We start from the raw sequence: 15,868 nt of genomic DNA, 5'->3' as shown, positions 1-15,868 counted from the left end.
CGTCTGCATCGGATCATCCATGTTTATCGATGATGCTGACCAGGTACGTGAAAGTTTCCGCCTGTTCCATCTAGTGTGATTGGGTTGATGTTCCCCATGTTGTATTTAAGGATCATCGTTTTTCCCTTGTGTATGTTGAGACCTACTGATGTAGAGGCTGCTGCTACACTGGTTGAACATTTCACCTGCTCAATTTACATTTATTCATTGTTTATTACTGTTGGATTTATTCACCTAGTAAACATATGTGCTGTACATTGCTTATGTCGTCCTGAATGATTCATTTCCGTACATTAGTTTACGGAAGCAGTATTTTGTTGCTCATATCATCTATAAGTATATTTTTCTATTTATTCAAAAATCTCACGTCTCTCTATTTGTGTTATCTGCATTTTTCTTTACTATTATTTCATTAATGTTTTTTCGATACATCCTAGACCTGTAATCTGTTTTGATCTGAAACATTTGTTACAACTACAAGAGAAATATGAAGAACGATCAGTTAATTGGATTCCTATTGATGAAGAATGTCTTCGTTGGTCCCCGTTGATCCATCCTCAAGTATTTTTTTTTTGAATTTCTTTTGAGTACACATGTTTTCTTTTTCTATCTTACTGATTTCTGTTTTTAGAGTTTAATGCTAGTCATAGGTTGTTATAGTTGTTTTGCTAATAAACGACCCAGCTACTCCTATTGCTTAGTATTCTTATACAATGACACTTGACAAGACCCCAAATTCGGAACACATTGAACAGGAACGAAATTGTATTTAAAATAACAAGGGTAGGTGAACAGCAATCAGTGGTTAGAAAAAGGTTCATATATTTATAGTATATGCATAAGAAGCTTCTAGATGCTTCTCCAATAATCTGCCAGAGCTGATTGGTTTAGAACTAGCCAATCAGCGTGCGCCGTCAAGATCATGCACATAACGTTCCTTAATCCGGTTTATTTCCCGCTAACATAGGTATTTCCTAGTATTGGAAAGAATTAATGGTTCTTTATTTTTTAAAAAAACAGTCATTTTAGTTCAAGAAACCCACATTCAAGCTGATAAAATACACCAGTAACAACAATCAACCCTTAGCACATGCAAACACCAAAATGGTCAGTTCGATGGAGCCAAACGTTTTAAAATATGTATTGGCCAATGAAAGAACAGATAATCTACAATTAACCAGTCAAATACAAGGAAGTAAATTATGCGGTAAAAATTAGTTACTCATGAATAATACAGTTATAATGCATAAATCTTACACCTGTCAATAAATTATCAGACACCTGGTTTTAATTAGTTGGTAATGAGGATTGGATAAGCTGAAACTATAAACGCAATCGAAATTCATTGCCATTCGTTCCCTTGGAACTCTGCTCGTTCGGTGATAGTTATTTATTTACATATAGAAATATTAGTACAGATAAGCGCCGCAATAAATATGCGCTGGGCAATGAGGTTGTGAAGAAATAAAGGAAGGAAAGTGAGCATAATGAAAAATCTATACACGGATAAATATAAGTAGATGATAGTAAAAAAATTAATGTGAGATGCTGTTTTGTTTAAAAAGATACAACCAGTTATAGAAGTTCCTCTTACTTTTATGAAAAAAGAAAAAGAAAATTTACAGTACGATGACCAAGGTCTTCTATTTTGAGCCATATTAGGTAGCATCCCAAGCCACTGTATTGTACTATCTCCAGCACCCGAATCAGGGAGTCTTTAAGGACTGACAGATGCCAATGTTGTACAGCTATTTTCCATATCCCAGCACATTGTGTCATAAACTAGCCACTCCGCTTTTTCCAACCAGTCCCACCGTCGGCAAATAATGCGTGATGTGGAATTTGCCAGGACGACATTTGTAAGCAGGTTGTAGTTTGTGGTATTATTAATTTCAATTACCTTTTGGAACTAAATAATTTTATTGAAAGCATGGTTTTATTCGAACTCAGCATTTGTGTCTATTTAGTCACTTCGATTTATCAAGATACTAATCCTACCTTTATAAATTTTCACAGTATTCTATCGGTTATCAATGGCTGTCGTTAGACTGTCCGATCAGTAGGTCACAGATCTGAACTCAGGTTCATTTCCTTCTTTTTATCAACCGAATAATATAATCATTACGCAATGTGTCGCTCAAAACCAAGCAAGTAAACCTGTGGTTGATGAGTTAAATTGTGTAAACTAACAAAGTGTTTTTTTTACCACAAACCTTTCATTTTCTAATTTATAGGAATTGGACATTTCAGCAGACAGTTCTGGCGGTGGTTGTGATAATTCTAATTCACAAATAATTCATCAAAATTCATGTATCATTCCATCTAAAAATGGGATTTCACCAACTGTACGAAAAATAAATAGATTCTCTCCTCAAAATCACAAAACTCAGTCACAAGCGGATAAGGTTCCTATAAACAGAGAAAACAATTTTGTCAAGTCGCTAGAAACAGCTCCTCGCAAACGTAGTTTACGAAGTACCTGTAACAATAGAAATCTTTCAAACATTTCAACTGTTAACACTGATGATAATTCTGCTAATCAATCTTTGTCCAACAGAATATCCAACAATGTTATAGATAATGGAACTGATATAAATTTTAGACAACGTCTTCGTTCCCCACCTAGTTCCACTCATTCACTTGATAAAAACAATGAGCAAATATCTCCACTAACTACTCCATCAGAATCTATTTTCACTTATCAATCATCAAGTAGACAAAAACACGACACTTTAGTTAATACAACAAGACATGGTTCTACAAATGTCAAATCAATTAATTGTAGTCCTATTAACCTTACCGACAAACCGTTACATAATTCACGTAAAAAGGTTTCTAAAACTAAACCGTATCCTTCGCCTTGCCGTAAGCGAAGTTTTTGTTCAGATGGTCCACGTCCTCCAGATCCACCGTCTCCCCCTCCACCTGGTTAGTTTGCCTGTTGCTTTCTCTTTTTGTTTTGTTAAATATTCTCCTCATGTCCTCGTTTTTGATATGTCTTGTCTACTGTCCAAATTACATTTGTAGTGATTGATTTTTTTGTGGTGAATTTCATTCTTGTTGTATGTATCTATACAAATTACTTTCATATCGCTTAAGTTACGTAAGTAACACACAATAATAATAATAATAATACTAATCAATTGAGACTTCACGCGCTATGTATTGTAGTGTATCCGCTCAACTTTCTGTGTGAAATCAATAAATAGAAATATTGAACTTGGAAAATAGTTAAATCTAAAGTACGGAGTAAGAAAATTCAGTACCATTGATTCGACTTTACAGTTATGCTATTTATGATAATCGGGATGTTAATCAGCTAATAATATAAACACAGTAACAATACAAACATGTTTTTGATGCGTTTCTCTTCCCTACAATAGAAACCTTTCTTTGGGACTGGTATACATCATTCACTTGATTGATCCTATGAAGCGAAGTGACTTGGTTCATTTACCATTCCATTAATCTCTGAGGTAATCTCATCAGTCTTAATGGGTTGATGTCTGACGAAATCTAAACACAGATTTAGAAAGCTAGCTTGACTTTTGTCAACTTGTGTCATCTGTGACGTAGGTAAGATGTCCATTTGGCAATCAAAGTAGGAACAAACTGCTCAACAGTTCGTTCTATCCTTTTTTGTAACTGCGAAACATGGTCTATGGAAGTAAGAGGCATCCATAAATCGTGGGCTTTTGATCATAAGTATCTTCTAAGGACTGTTCGCATATCGTGCAAGGACCGAATGTCCAATGCTGAAGTTCTGCATTATGTACAAAGGAAACATGAAGAATTAGTGTATAAAGCTTTGAATCTTAATTGACTTAGGTGGTTGAGATGTGTGTTACATATGTCTAACTTTTACCTACCTCAACAGGTTATGTTAGCTGGTGTAGGAGGTAGTTGCAAGAAAGCTAGGAGTAGCTAGACAGAAATATGTCAGTCCATGGAGTTACTAATTATTGATCTGAGCCATGTTGTTAGATATAGACTGTCTGGTTAGGGTTCACTTGATGACCATGATCAATAATTGGTGGAATTTGGGTGAAATAGCATGGCATTGATTTATTCACTCTTTATCTTCCTCTCGATTTTATTCCCAGTGTCCTCTCATACACACCTGAACAGTCTGTTTTTCTAGTCCATATTCTCAGTGTTTAGTCTTTCTGGTTGTCATTGCTACTAGATTATTTCAACTCCTTTAGCAATGTTGACTTCATCTCGTCGTGCTAATTTAGTATGGCAACTTGAGCTAACTAACAAATATCTCAGGTTCTACAGTAACTGAAGTAGTTTATACTGATTGTGGATGATTATAATAATTAGTCCAATTAATTTAAAGGATCAATAGGACTACGTTAAATCTGACACCTTTGTAAGATGCTACCAATAATAGTGGCAAAATATAAAAAAAAGGTTGTAAAATGCCTGGATGAAGATAAACAATTTATACATTTTATTCAGTATCTTCGATATTGGACTAGATCACTGAAAATTTGTGACTGAATCAGTAAACTTATATCTTCCTCTCTATCTCAGGTAAAACACTCAGTGACTTCGTGTTTTGATCTGACTTTTATCCCACGCTCTCTCAAACTGATCAGTAAGTATTTTACATGAAGGTAGGAGGTGGCTAATCGTGCATAACAAATTTATTTGAATTTTCCTCTTAATCTCTAGGACTGTAGTTAGTCAGTCTCTTTCGTCACATGTGCATCCCATTGTTCAAGCCAGTGGCTATCTGGACTCAATAGCTAAGTGAGCTATGCAATGCCGTTTCAAGGAAAACGATACTTGGTTTAAGTCCCTAAATGAACGTTAACTCTGAGATACACGTACATCCAGCTGAAGAATGCCAGACGGGACGCAACGTGCGTCTCGAATTCCACTGTTAGCCACTATCCATATCTGCTCATAATGCATAACAAATATTTTCGATTTTTCTGGTCAATCTTTTTTCAGGCAAGGTTTCTTTTTTACCGGATAGGGTTGCTACACCCATTCTCAAGCCTCATTCAATGTCTGGACTCGGGACCGGGAGTAACTTTAGAAGGGCTCCATGCAGAGTTATGTACATAACAAATCTCACATTCATTACGGTCTTCAGAAGTTTATAACCTCGTCAGATGATTTGTTGCCAAAATTCCACTCGACTACATGCAACTTATCCACTTTTTCTACTCTCAGTTTTTTTTCACGCTTGTATATTAAATCAAGGTTCTACTGTGAAGATGTTAGTTGTTTAATATATACAACGACTTCTACATCATGTTCTTGTAGCAAACTTTGTATCAGTGTGTTGTTAAAGATACTCTATTGTATAGTTATCCCCTTGTGGAACATATAGTCATCTCACTGGGATTAATAGTTATGTAACTTGGATAAATATCAACAGAATGTCCTATATTCGATGTTAGTTTTAACTGACACAGTGTTTATGAAAAAGTCGATATTTTTGATGGTTAACTTAGTATCTTATAAATTCAGTGAATTTAAAGTTGATTTCTTGAAATTTTATGTATATTTACCAATATTCATGTCAGTTCACAAATCGTCCTGTTTTCTTTCTGTCTGTCCTTCACACGTACAGGAGGTGGTGGTGGATTCACATCCACTGACAATTGTCCCATCGCTACTAGAACTCGTCGTCTCTCTTATAATGCACCACAGAAATCTTCTTCGACAAGAAATTACAATAATACAAATAATGCTAAAGAGACAAGTTTATTTTCAACATTTATGAATTGTTTCAATTTCTCTCATGGTATGCCTACATCTACTACTTCTGAAAGTTACGTCAGTAGTATTAGTAGCAGTGGTAGTAGTAGTAGTAGTAGTAGTAGTAGTAGTAGCAGCAATACTTTGACAACTCTTAATAATAATAGTTTTCGTTCATTATATAATCTGAAAGATAAATTAATCACCGCGTCAGCAGGTACAACAATGCAAACAAAAGTTGACAATATTTGTCTACCATCATCATCTGATTGCATAGATATGTCACCACTTCGACCATCATTTTCCAGTTCACCAACAACTGTATTAGTCAAAGATGATAATGATAGTGATAGTATAGGAAATCCAGATGAAGAATGTCCAGGGACTAGTGAACAACGGTGTCAATTGAATGTTAGTCACCAGGTAAGAAACGTTTGTAATTTATTATGACTTTTATTTGATATAAATCATTTATGAAGTAAGTATTCTATGTATTAGTCCGGTTTGAATCATACTTCCTTGGTTTCTTTGCGTTTGTTTGTGTATGTGTGGGGTTGATGATATCAAAAGCATGCTCAAAACAAAAGTGGTGAAGCAATGTCTGGTTCTGTGATCTACTAGTTGGGAATTGAGTATTTCATCTAATAAGCTTTACGTGAAGTTTTGTTCTCTGAGCTGGATGGTTCGGTCGTGGAGCTTCCATTGTTCTTCTGAACAATATCATTACAATAAATTTCAGGTTGGGGTGAAGTGTTTGAATTTCTCCACATGTGACTCACAGTTTGTCCTGTCAACCTCGATCTTGATTGGCTATTGTTGACCGTTGACTTGTCACTGTCTACTTCTTTATTTTGACTTGATCTCCCATTGATTTGATTCTTGGTCCTATATTTGTCTATGAATTTTGTGATTAGTTGATAGATTGGATCGATCTCAATGTGTTCGTTGATTGCTGATTGGCCTGAATGCCATGCTTCTAAAAATTCTCTGTTGTGGTGCTTTTAGTATTCTCAACATATTTCATTCGAATGTGAGTCCACATTTGTCTACATGTATTGATATAAGCGAGAATATGTCATGGCGTTTGAACGCTAACTGACGTTGATGCAGAGGAAAATGAAGGGGGTGTCCACTTTATTCGATGTAATGTTTTTCGCATTTGAAACAAACAGTGCTGTCGATGATGTTCAGCTTTTGTTCTTTTGTTATTTCGTCCTTTAGTTTGTATAGGATTGATTGAGGTGAATTCGCTGGTTTGTGTGCTACACCTGATTTACAGTTGGTGATTAGGAACGGGCACTAGATTTAGGGTTTTCGTCACGAACTGACATAATCTAAAATGCCTAAACGTTATTTAGACAAACATATGAATGAATTTTGAATCAAAATCCAAGACCTGTTATCGTAAATCTAATTGGTTCGTCCATTTATTATGGTCTCACCATCGTTTTCAGTCGTAGACGTTAATGGTAAGATTCAAGCAACCGAGACATTTTGATTGAAATTCACCCCTTTGCACATGACAGTGGCTAAGGGGATGACGCGATGCATTTGAAGCTAAACGGTACTTGGTTCGAGTTTTAGGGTGAATATGAACTATAGGATTCAGGCACGCTCAGCTAACGAGTCACAAGTAAGACGAGATAAACATTCTGGATTCCATTGTTACCAACCATCCATTTATGTTTATTAATAAAAATGGGTTATTTTCATCAACACAGAATTTGAGACTTCAGTACTGTATACTAAATAAATAAATCAATGATATTTTATTTATGATCGAACGGTTAACTGTAGATCCGTTCGATATAAAAAGTCTTCAAATTAAGTATAATAATATATAGTTCAGTAAGCGTACACAGATTAATGTTTTAGGTTAGAAACCATGCACTTATTATTGTATGAATGTTGATAATATGTACTATTTGCTTGATTCGGTCTTTTTATGTTCATCGATTTTTAAACGTGACTTACTCGTTAGAAATTCAATAGTTAGATTACCATGTCACTGATCATAAACTAAACGGCAGTTTTCTCGTCAATAATTCTTTTGATTGGCAGTTTATATCCGTCACCTAGCTAAAAACAAGCATGATCCGATTGAACTCATACAAAATTAAGTTCTTATCGTCAGCAAGATTCGGAACACAAACAGTTGATTCCTTCAATGTTTTCCAAATGAGTTAGTAATAATCGATATTTGTCATCCAGTTAATGATTATCGAAGTGGTACAGTCTCTTGCTCCACTAGATTATGATGCATAGATTCATTTCGAAAACTTCCACTTGTCAATTATAATTCAACTACCTGGATTATTATTATTCAAACACATAAATATTGGTACAAGGAAGCACCAGATACATATGCGCCACACAAATCTCATTCGATGTGTGTGAGGGCTGTGATACTGTACAGGTGCCCAAACTGAAGCAGGTGGTTTTCTTAGGGGGCCACAACCGGAGCCTTTGACCTAAAGGTCTGATCCACGAGGCAGTGGAGCATCTTGAGGAGATGCAGTCCCATGGTAGCCGGTGACCAACGATTGATTCATACGCCATTTGTTCCCTCAGGATGACGGAGCTCATGTGCATTATTGGTTTGGAATCAGGGTTTTCCAACTCCCCTAGGTGGACTTTCCATGTCCACCAACCCGGTTAAAGCGCCGGACATTCTCTTTTCGTCCTCTCGATTTCGTAGATAACACCCCCGCCACGAGAAGGCAGTGAGTAAGACTTCGCTGGCAGAGGCTATATACACGTGGCCATGTGAGAGCATTTGGAGAGGGAGAGCGGACTCTCCCCACTGTCGACCGTACCAGGGCATTTGGGAGCACCTGGATTCCTAATGTTTTTTGTTCAATTTTCAGAAATAAAACATTCTACTTCTTTTTTTTCTGACGAATTATTGATTTCTCATTCTGTTTAACAATATCATTCTTTCCCATTTTTTTCTCTTGCTTTTTTAATGTATAGAAAGAACAATTCATTAGTAATCGTATTGTTGACAAATTATCATCACTTAGTCCTACTTCAATTCATACACCTTCTCCACCGATGTTATCACTTGCTGATGGTTTATCAACTAATGATATTGATTTGCCAACATCATTGAATGATATAATCAATAGTAATCATAATAATCATAATAGTAATAATGATAATACTATTTCATTTATATCAAAATCACATCATTCTTTTGGTAAGGAATTGAATAATAGACCACCACCGTGTTTATCACTTTACGATAGTGGACTACTTGTTGTCCACTCAAAATCGGATGATTCTTCTATGAATTCTCTTTCATCATCACCGTCATCGTCATCTTCGGATTCGACAGCTAAAGCTGTAGATTGTTCATCGGTGAATAACCTTCACTGTGTTCATCATCACTATGAATTAGGTTGTACTTCAAATTGTCGTTCAACAGATCCTTCAACAATTTCACATAAATTCAATTCCAATTTTAGTTTTCCTTTGTATGTTGAAACTAATCTGGATGGTGATGATGAGGATGTTGTAAATACTGGTCTCACTACTACTACTACTACTTCTGTTACCACTGCTAGTAATGATCGAGGTTGTATGCTGTCATCGTTGTCGGAAACGAAAATCCTTCGACAGCAACAACATCAATGTACTAACCATCTAATACAACAGAATGATAATCTTATAACAACAACTTTATGCTCTGAAATCTCTGTGCATTATTTATCCGATGCTGTTATTAATACAAACAGATCTATTCTATTCAAACGATTACATAATTCTCTTCATAATCGAAAACACCGTTCTTGGCCTACATCTCCTATACATTTAAGTTCATCGTGTAAATCTGCTCCATCTAATTATAAATTTCAAAATGATGATTACACAATCCGTGGTTCTGAATCCTCATCATCATCATCGTCCTCTTCACCCCCAATACTTTGTCGTGCTGTAAATAATTGTACACCATTAACAGCTCCTTCATTAATACCATTCAATACAACCGATAATCATAAATCCCCATTGATTGGCAGTTCTCATTCAGTAAGAAATCAATTGAATCATTCGCCCTTACCGCCTGTATTAATAACCAATGATGTTAAGTCAGAAACAATATTATCACCTATTTTCAGTACTTCACTGTCAGCTCATTGGATTAATCATCATTGTGATGATATTCAACCACCGATTTTATTACCGTCAAATTCTTGTGAAACAGGTAAATTGTTAATAATCACTTTGTTGTATTTTTTTTTGATTGATTCATCAGTTAATGATTAGTGTTATGTTTGTTTTAGTCCGTTTTAGTGTTGATCGAATTTTATCAATCAAATTAGTATTTTGTCATTAATCTAAGCGACTTAAAATCGCATGCACTATGTTATGGGATATAAGATAATGATTGTAGGTGTGATCAACAGGAAGAACGCTGTCGACTACCTCCAAACCACTTAACAGATTATTAAAAAAATACACAGAATAGTGTTAAAACCTTATTTTACACGTTATTCAATTATGCAGTTGAAAAACTTGCGTCTAAGCACTCTTAGGAGCTGGTTTTAATCAACACACGTTCAAATTCTACAATGTACTTTGGTCCGGCCTACTGATTAGTAGTGTTTATTTATGTGACTCCCAGTTTGGATATTACTTCTTATTTTATTCATCTGACAATAATGTAATAACAAAACGGTTCATAATTGTAACACATTCTAAATAATAGCAGATGTCAATGTAGTATTTGCATATCAGTTCAAATTAAATGGTTTGAGGATGACTAGGAGCGATATCTTGATCTAGGTTTTGTGTTGTTCGAAACTTGTCAGCGAGGCATATCTATGATCTTCCCGGAACTAATGATTCGTGAAAAATTGCCAATTACATCACCCATTTTGGGCTACATGACCCAATACTAAGTGATACAGCTTCGATTTGACAAGTGTTCAGTGGGTGTGGAAACTTACATCCATAGATTTCTAGTGTTCGTTTCCAGTCATCAAATGAACGACCTTGTGAAATTAAGTCCCTTAGACTGTTGGTATTGTTGGGACGAATATTAGGGAACTTGAAACTTTTACTTGAAATTTTTACTTATATCTCTATTGTGTAATTAGTAGATAACTTTATTGTTACTTTTCTATTTTCCACTTATTGTAAGCTTTCAGTGGACCTATTAACTGTCGGTATATGTTTTACTATTTCTTATTTATTACAAATTAATTATGTACTGCTCTTTACTATTTATGTTATGATTGTGCTTAAAGTGTGATTTCTTATTTGGTGTGCTGCATTGTCACGGTTTACAAGTATACTTTTGCATACGTTTTGAGTCATAGTTGAGTATAATAGAGAATTAATCTTCTTCCTCTCTTCGTCGTCTGATTGGCTACTGGGCTAGAAAGAACTAGAGGATCAATAAGCGTCGAAGACTTGATTGTTTTTTTCATTAGTCAGTATGTAAATTCGTTAAATTGAAGGTCACCGGTCCTACTGGCGATTTAGATGAACTAATTGAAGATTGGGATCTTGATTGAGCAATATAACACATGATAGCGGTCTAGTATCACAAGACATAACAATTGATTACACTGTAGTCTAAGCAATAAAATGCAATCATCGTTATGAACCTTAAAACATGAAATTATTCTTTACTTAACAATCAGTCATAATCAACGTCGAGCCTTGAGAAAGAAGTGAGCATTACCCTTTTTCCATCCTACGTTAGTATGCTGAGGTCGATAGTCAATTCATCTGTGATATAATCTTATTTATTTATTTGTTTTCTTGACCGTATTTCAGAATGTTCAATCAACGCTACTGAAAACCTAACTCATCCACCTGTATCGCCTTACTCATCCTCTACTATTTCATCTACTCATATTGATTTATCAGACAATTATGCAAGTGATCATTCAACTGTGTTAACTCTTCCAATGACCGGTGAACAACAATTGCATAATAATAATAATATAAATATGAAAAGTATCGATTGTATAGAAGATAGTTATGTTAACGGTCAATTAATGAATTATACAACAGATACTGATGGATTGACATTAATTGCATCCTATAATGGTGATGATCTTGTAAATAAACCGTCTAAATCATTATCATCATTTGATAATAATTCATTATCTTCTATAATTTCTCAAGATAGTAGTAGTGAACAAACTGTTGCAATGTGTTTATCCGATAGTTTAAGTCCACCATTTCTTGAAGATTCACAAGATTTCTTCAATGGTAACAATTTTACAGAGAAAAAACGAAGTAATTTATTAAATGATAGAACCTTAACATTTAATTTCAATCATAATCAAATGGATATTTATTCTCATCATAATAGTAATAATAATGTTTTACGTAGTCGTCATACTTCAGAACCGAGCAAAATAATAATGATGATGGATATGGTGTGTTATTATCCCATGGGTAATTGTCGTCGATGTCATAGTCATCCAAATTTGAAATTTTATACAAACTCATTACTTTCTGAAGTAAGAATAACACGTGAAGATGACAATGATACTACCACTATTATTACTCAGCCAGCGTTAGGTTCACCAGTCAGTCATCGATCATCATTGGAGGAACAATCTGATGATTATTTAGTGAAAGTATCCGCTGATTTGTTGAATCTACCGTTATTTTCTGAAAATATCAATATATCTAATCAACCAATGATACCAGTTTCCAGTCAACAATACGAAAGTCTTTCTTGTACTACTCCGTCACCTATTCTTTCTTTGTGTAGTCATTCACCAGTTATAGATAAGCTATCGTCCTATGTTGTTGATAAAGCTGTTGATTCAAATCATCCATCTAAGTTGCTTTCGCCTTCATCTTCTTCTTCTTGTAGTCCGGCTAATGAAATTAGCGTATTCCAATCTTCAATCATTTCACCAAATAATCCTGTCAGCTTGTATGATTCTGCACCGAATCCTCTAGAGATTTGCAGTACTACGTCAACAACAGTAACAGTTACTTCATGTACGACTGATACTCTATCCTACTTAAACTCTACTCAGACATCATCTAAACCGTTAGATATACAAAATATTTCGTTTCCAGAAGAAGAAATTGGTTTTGTTACTGATTCAAATGTTCATTTGTCAGTTGTATCTTCAACATGTTGTATGACATATCCAAACAATAACCTATCAGCAGTTAATTCCTTGTCATTAGAATCAACAATTCCATTGTCTACAGTGAATTTATCACTGATATCTGATGGTATTATTTGTTCCGTCATTGCAAATATTTCCAATTCTGTTACTACTACCAATGTACATATAGATGTAACTCGAAATAATTCCACCAAAAGTCAACATTCCTCTCCTTCAAAAAATCAATATTTGTCAGAATGTACTAGTCCTGAAAGAGAACACATTCCTATTGTAGCATCAGATCATGAACCAGATTTCGATTCTACTGAATTAACACATATTCACCATCATTTACAATTTGAAAATAACAATCGACATGATTATATTGATAATAAAAATACAATAATTACTAAAGAATTCTTTCATACACCATTGTCGAACCATGAAGATAAAACGCTATTATGCGATACAGATGACATTTTGTCAGAATCATCAAATTTTGTTTCGCCTGATACAGATCAATTGGTTTGTGGATCGACACATTCTTATTCTAGTTCTGTTTTATCGAATATTTTAGACCAATCAGATTCTGTTATTGTTACCTCTTCTACTGCTATTACTACAACTACTACTATTAATAATACTAATTTTACTAATAATCTCAGTAAATCATGTGATATGAATTTATTAAGCACTAATTATTCTGGACAACTTTCTAATTTACCATTAATTAGTATGGAAGTGTTTCCAGTGACAACTTGTACAACAGTAGGTGTACCATCTCAGTCAGATAACTATTGTATCAATAATATGAATAGTAGAAGTATTGGTAGTGTACTGTCATCATCTTCATCTCATTTTCCTGTCATTCATCAGTCAACAGGTTTAGGAAGTTTTCCCTATGAATCTGATTTCTCTTATCAACAACAATCAAATATTTATGATTTGATACCAATAAGAACATGTCCACAACTTAATAGTAGTAGTATCCCGACACCACCATCAAGAATAACAACAACTCGTTCCAGAACAAAACGAGATGGTAATACTAAGAAGAGCTTGAAAACTACCAGCAGACAGTCAAGGTCATGTTCTTCCATCTCTCCAGTTGCTTCATTATCTATTCCATGGTCAGAGTGTAATCCAATGAAATCATCATACGCAAGACGTGTACCATATCAAGTTGTACCAATCAACGAATCTCCATATAACATAACATGCGATCAGTATAACTCATCGGATTTGTTTAATTCAACAGGTTTCCCATCAATAACATGTCACTCTTTAACTCCTGGACAGATAGTGCACACATCACAAAATAATAATTTGTCAGATTCTTATCTGTGTAGAGCATCTAATGCTATGGGAACCTGTGAGTCACTTCACCTTCCAACAACTTCATACTGTTACTTAACGCCTACGGCTTCGTATGGTGTAAATGTGAGTACACAGCAACCTTTTGACACATGTTCCAATTTTCAAAATCCAAGTCAATTGTGTGGAATGGATCGTGTAACCTGTTCCATGTCCAGTCTACCAAATTCATGTAATCTAGAGCCTCAACTTTCACATTTACCAGTTACACAGAATTACCAATGCAATCCATCTTCGTTTCCTTTTACGCATCATTCAAATTCTCAGTCACTTTTACCTTCTGGAGTTAATCAGTTCATACCGGATATGATTAATAATAGTTCCTGTCAATCACTATCAACTACAATCAAGACAGATAGAGCCCACCATATAAATCAACAGTCATCCACTCCAGTTTATCCTGTCTATTCAGGGAATTTTTCATTTCCTCTTGTTGTGACAAGTACAAGAGATGTTCTTTCATCAAATCTTCAATTATCAACATCAACCGGTTGTACAGCTTCACAAATTAATAATTCACTTTTAGTAAAACCAGATTATTTTAATTATTCAGGTAATTGTAATTTAAATCAATCGTCAATTCTTCCATGTACAGAAAGAAATGTACATTCATGTAATGTTGTTGACAATACTTCATCTCTTACACAATTATCAGGTTCCTACTGTTCTGGAATTCAACAACAACCAACTTTTCAAAATACCTCCTCTGATTTCTTATCGAATATTTCGTCAAATATAGGCTCAAATCAGTTTATCATGGTTAATACTGCTTCCACTACAGCTAATACTATTGTTGATGATATCACTGTTACCTCTACTCATATTCCCTATCCTGGTATGCTCAGTAATACGTGTAGAAATAATAGAAATAGTGATATTAATAGTAGTATAGGTAGGTTGTCACAACATGACATTCTACCTCCAGATACAACTTTACCATTCTCAACAATAGTTGATACATATCATCCGAAAAATGCTGTGTATAATTCTAACAATGATAATTATTATTATTACCATTGTTCTGATAACCAAAATAATTTATCTCTACTAGATTCACCTGTTGTTATGCAATCTTCATCATTAGTTGGTTGGACTCCAAATGATCTAGTTAATAGAACAGGACATTTCACTCAAGTTCCTTATCATCCAATGCCTACTTGATAACTAATGAGTAAATAATAGTAATTGTTTGTTTTCTTTTGTGCATCTTTTTTGTTTCAATTCTTTCTCTACCACCCCCCTCATTCAAGATTGTTAAACAAACAAACAAACATGCTTTTTCATTTTATTTGCATTTTCCCCCATTGTTCCCCTCCCTCTCATCATATGTCTAATGTCTCAAACATTGTAGACATGGAGTATCTTTTCTCCAAAAAAAGAAAATGAAAAACAGAAAAAATTTACACATACATTTTGTGTGTACAATAATGATTGTTCTCTTTTTTGTAGTAAGCAAAAAACAGAAACCATTTTTCAAGATTATTTTTTCTTAAATGATGAAGAGTATCTTTTTTTTATGTACAAAGTCAATTTCAATATTATCCATTGTATATGATGATAATGATGACAATAATGACATTGATAATGTTAATGAAATACCTTTATTGATTTCAGGGAAGTTTGTCGTTTGTTTGTTTGTTTTTTATTTGTAAATAAACGTAAATAAATAAACAAAAGATAGATATATA

General features: G+C 34.4%; 1 protein-coding gene across 1 annotated transcript; it reads left to right on the top strand.

Moving 5' to 3' along the window:
* Window positions 1-1,104: 1,104 nt before the first annotated feature.
* Window positions 1,105-15,495, top strand: Smp_131310 (hypothetical protein; the record flags this gene model as incomplete). The annotated part of the gene is made up of 9 exons (XM_018798434.1): window positions 1,105-1,107; window positions 2,235-2,928; window positions 5,591-5,764; window positions 5,912-6,141; window positions 8,923-9,217; window positions 9,296-9,922; window positions 11,503-11,643; window positions 11,743-13,331; window positions 13,683-15,495. 9 exons carry the CDS (start codon window positions 1,105-1,107, stop codon window positions 15,339-15,341), a joined length of 5,412 nt encoding a protein of 1,803 aa, XP_018653376.1. The 3' UTR covers window positions 15,342-15,495.
* Window positions 15,496-15,868: the final 373 nt, after the last annotated feature.

Source organism: Schistosoma mansoni, chromosome 6 (assembly GCF_000237925.1).
Source record: "Schistosoma mansoni strain Puerto Rico chromosome 6, complete genome".
Classification (NCBI taxonomy): domain Eukaryota; kingdom Metazoa; phylum Platyhelminthes; class Trematoda; order Strigeidida; family Schistosomatidae; genus Schistosoma; species Schistosoma mansoni.
Note: the sequence above shows the minus strand (reverse complement) of the source record. Positions and strands in the feature narration are given on the sequence as shown.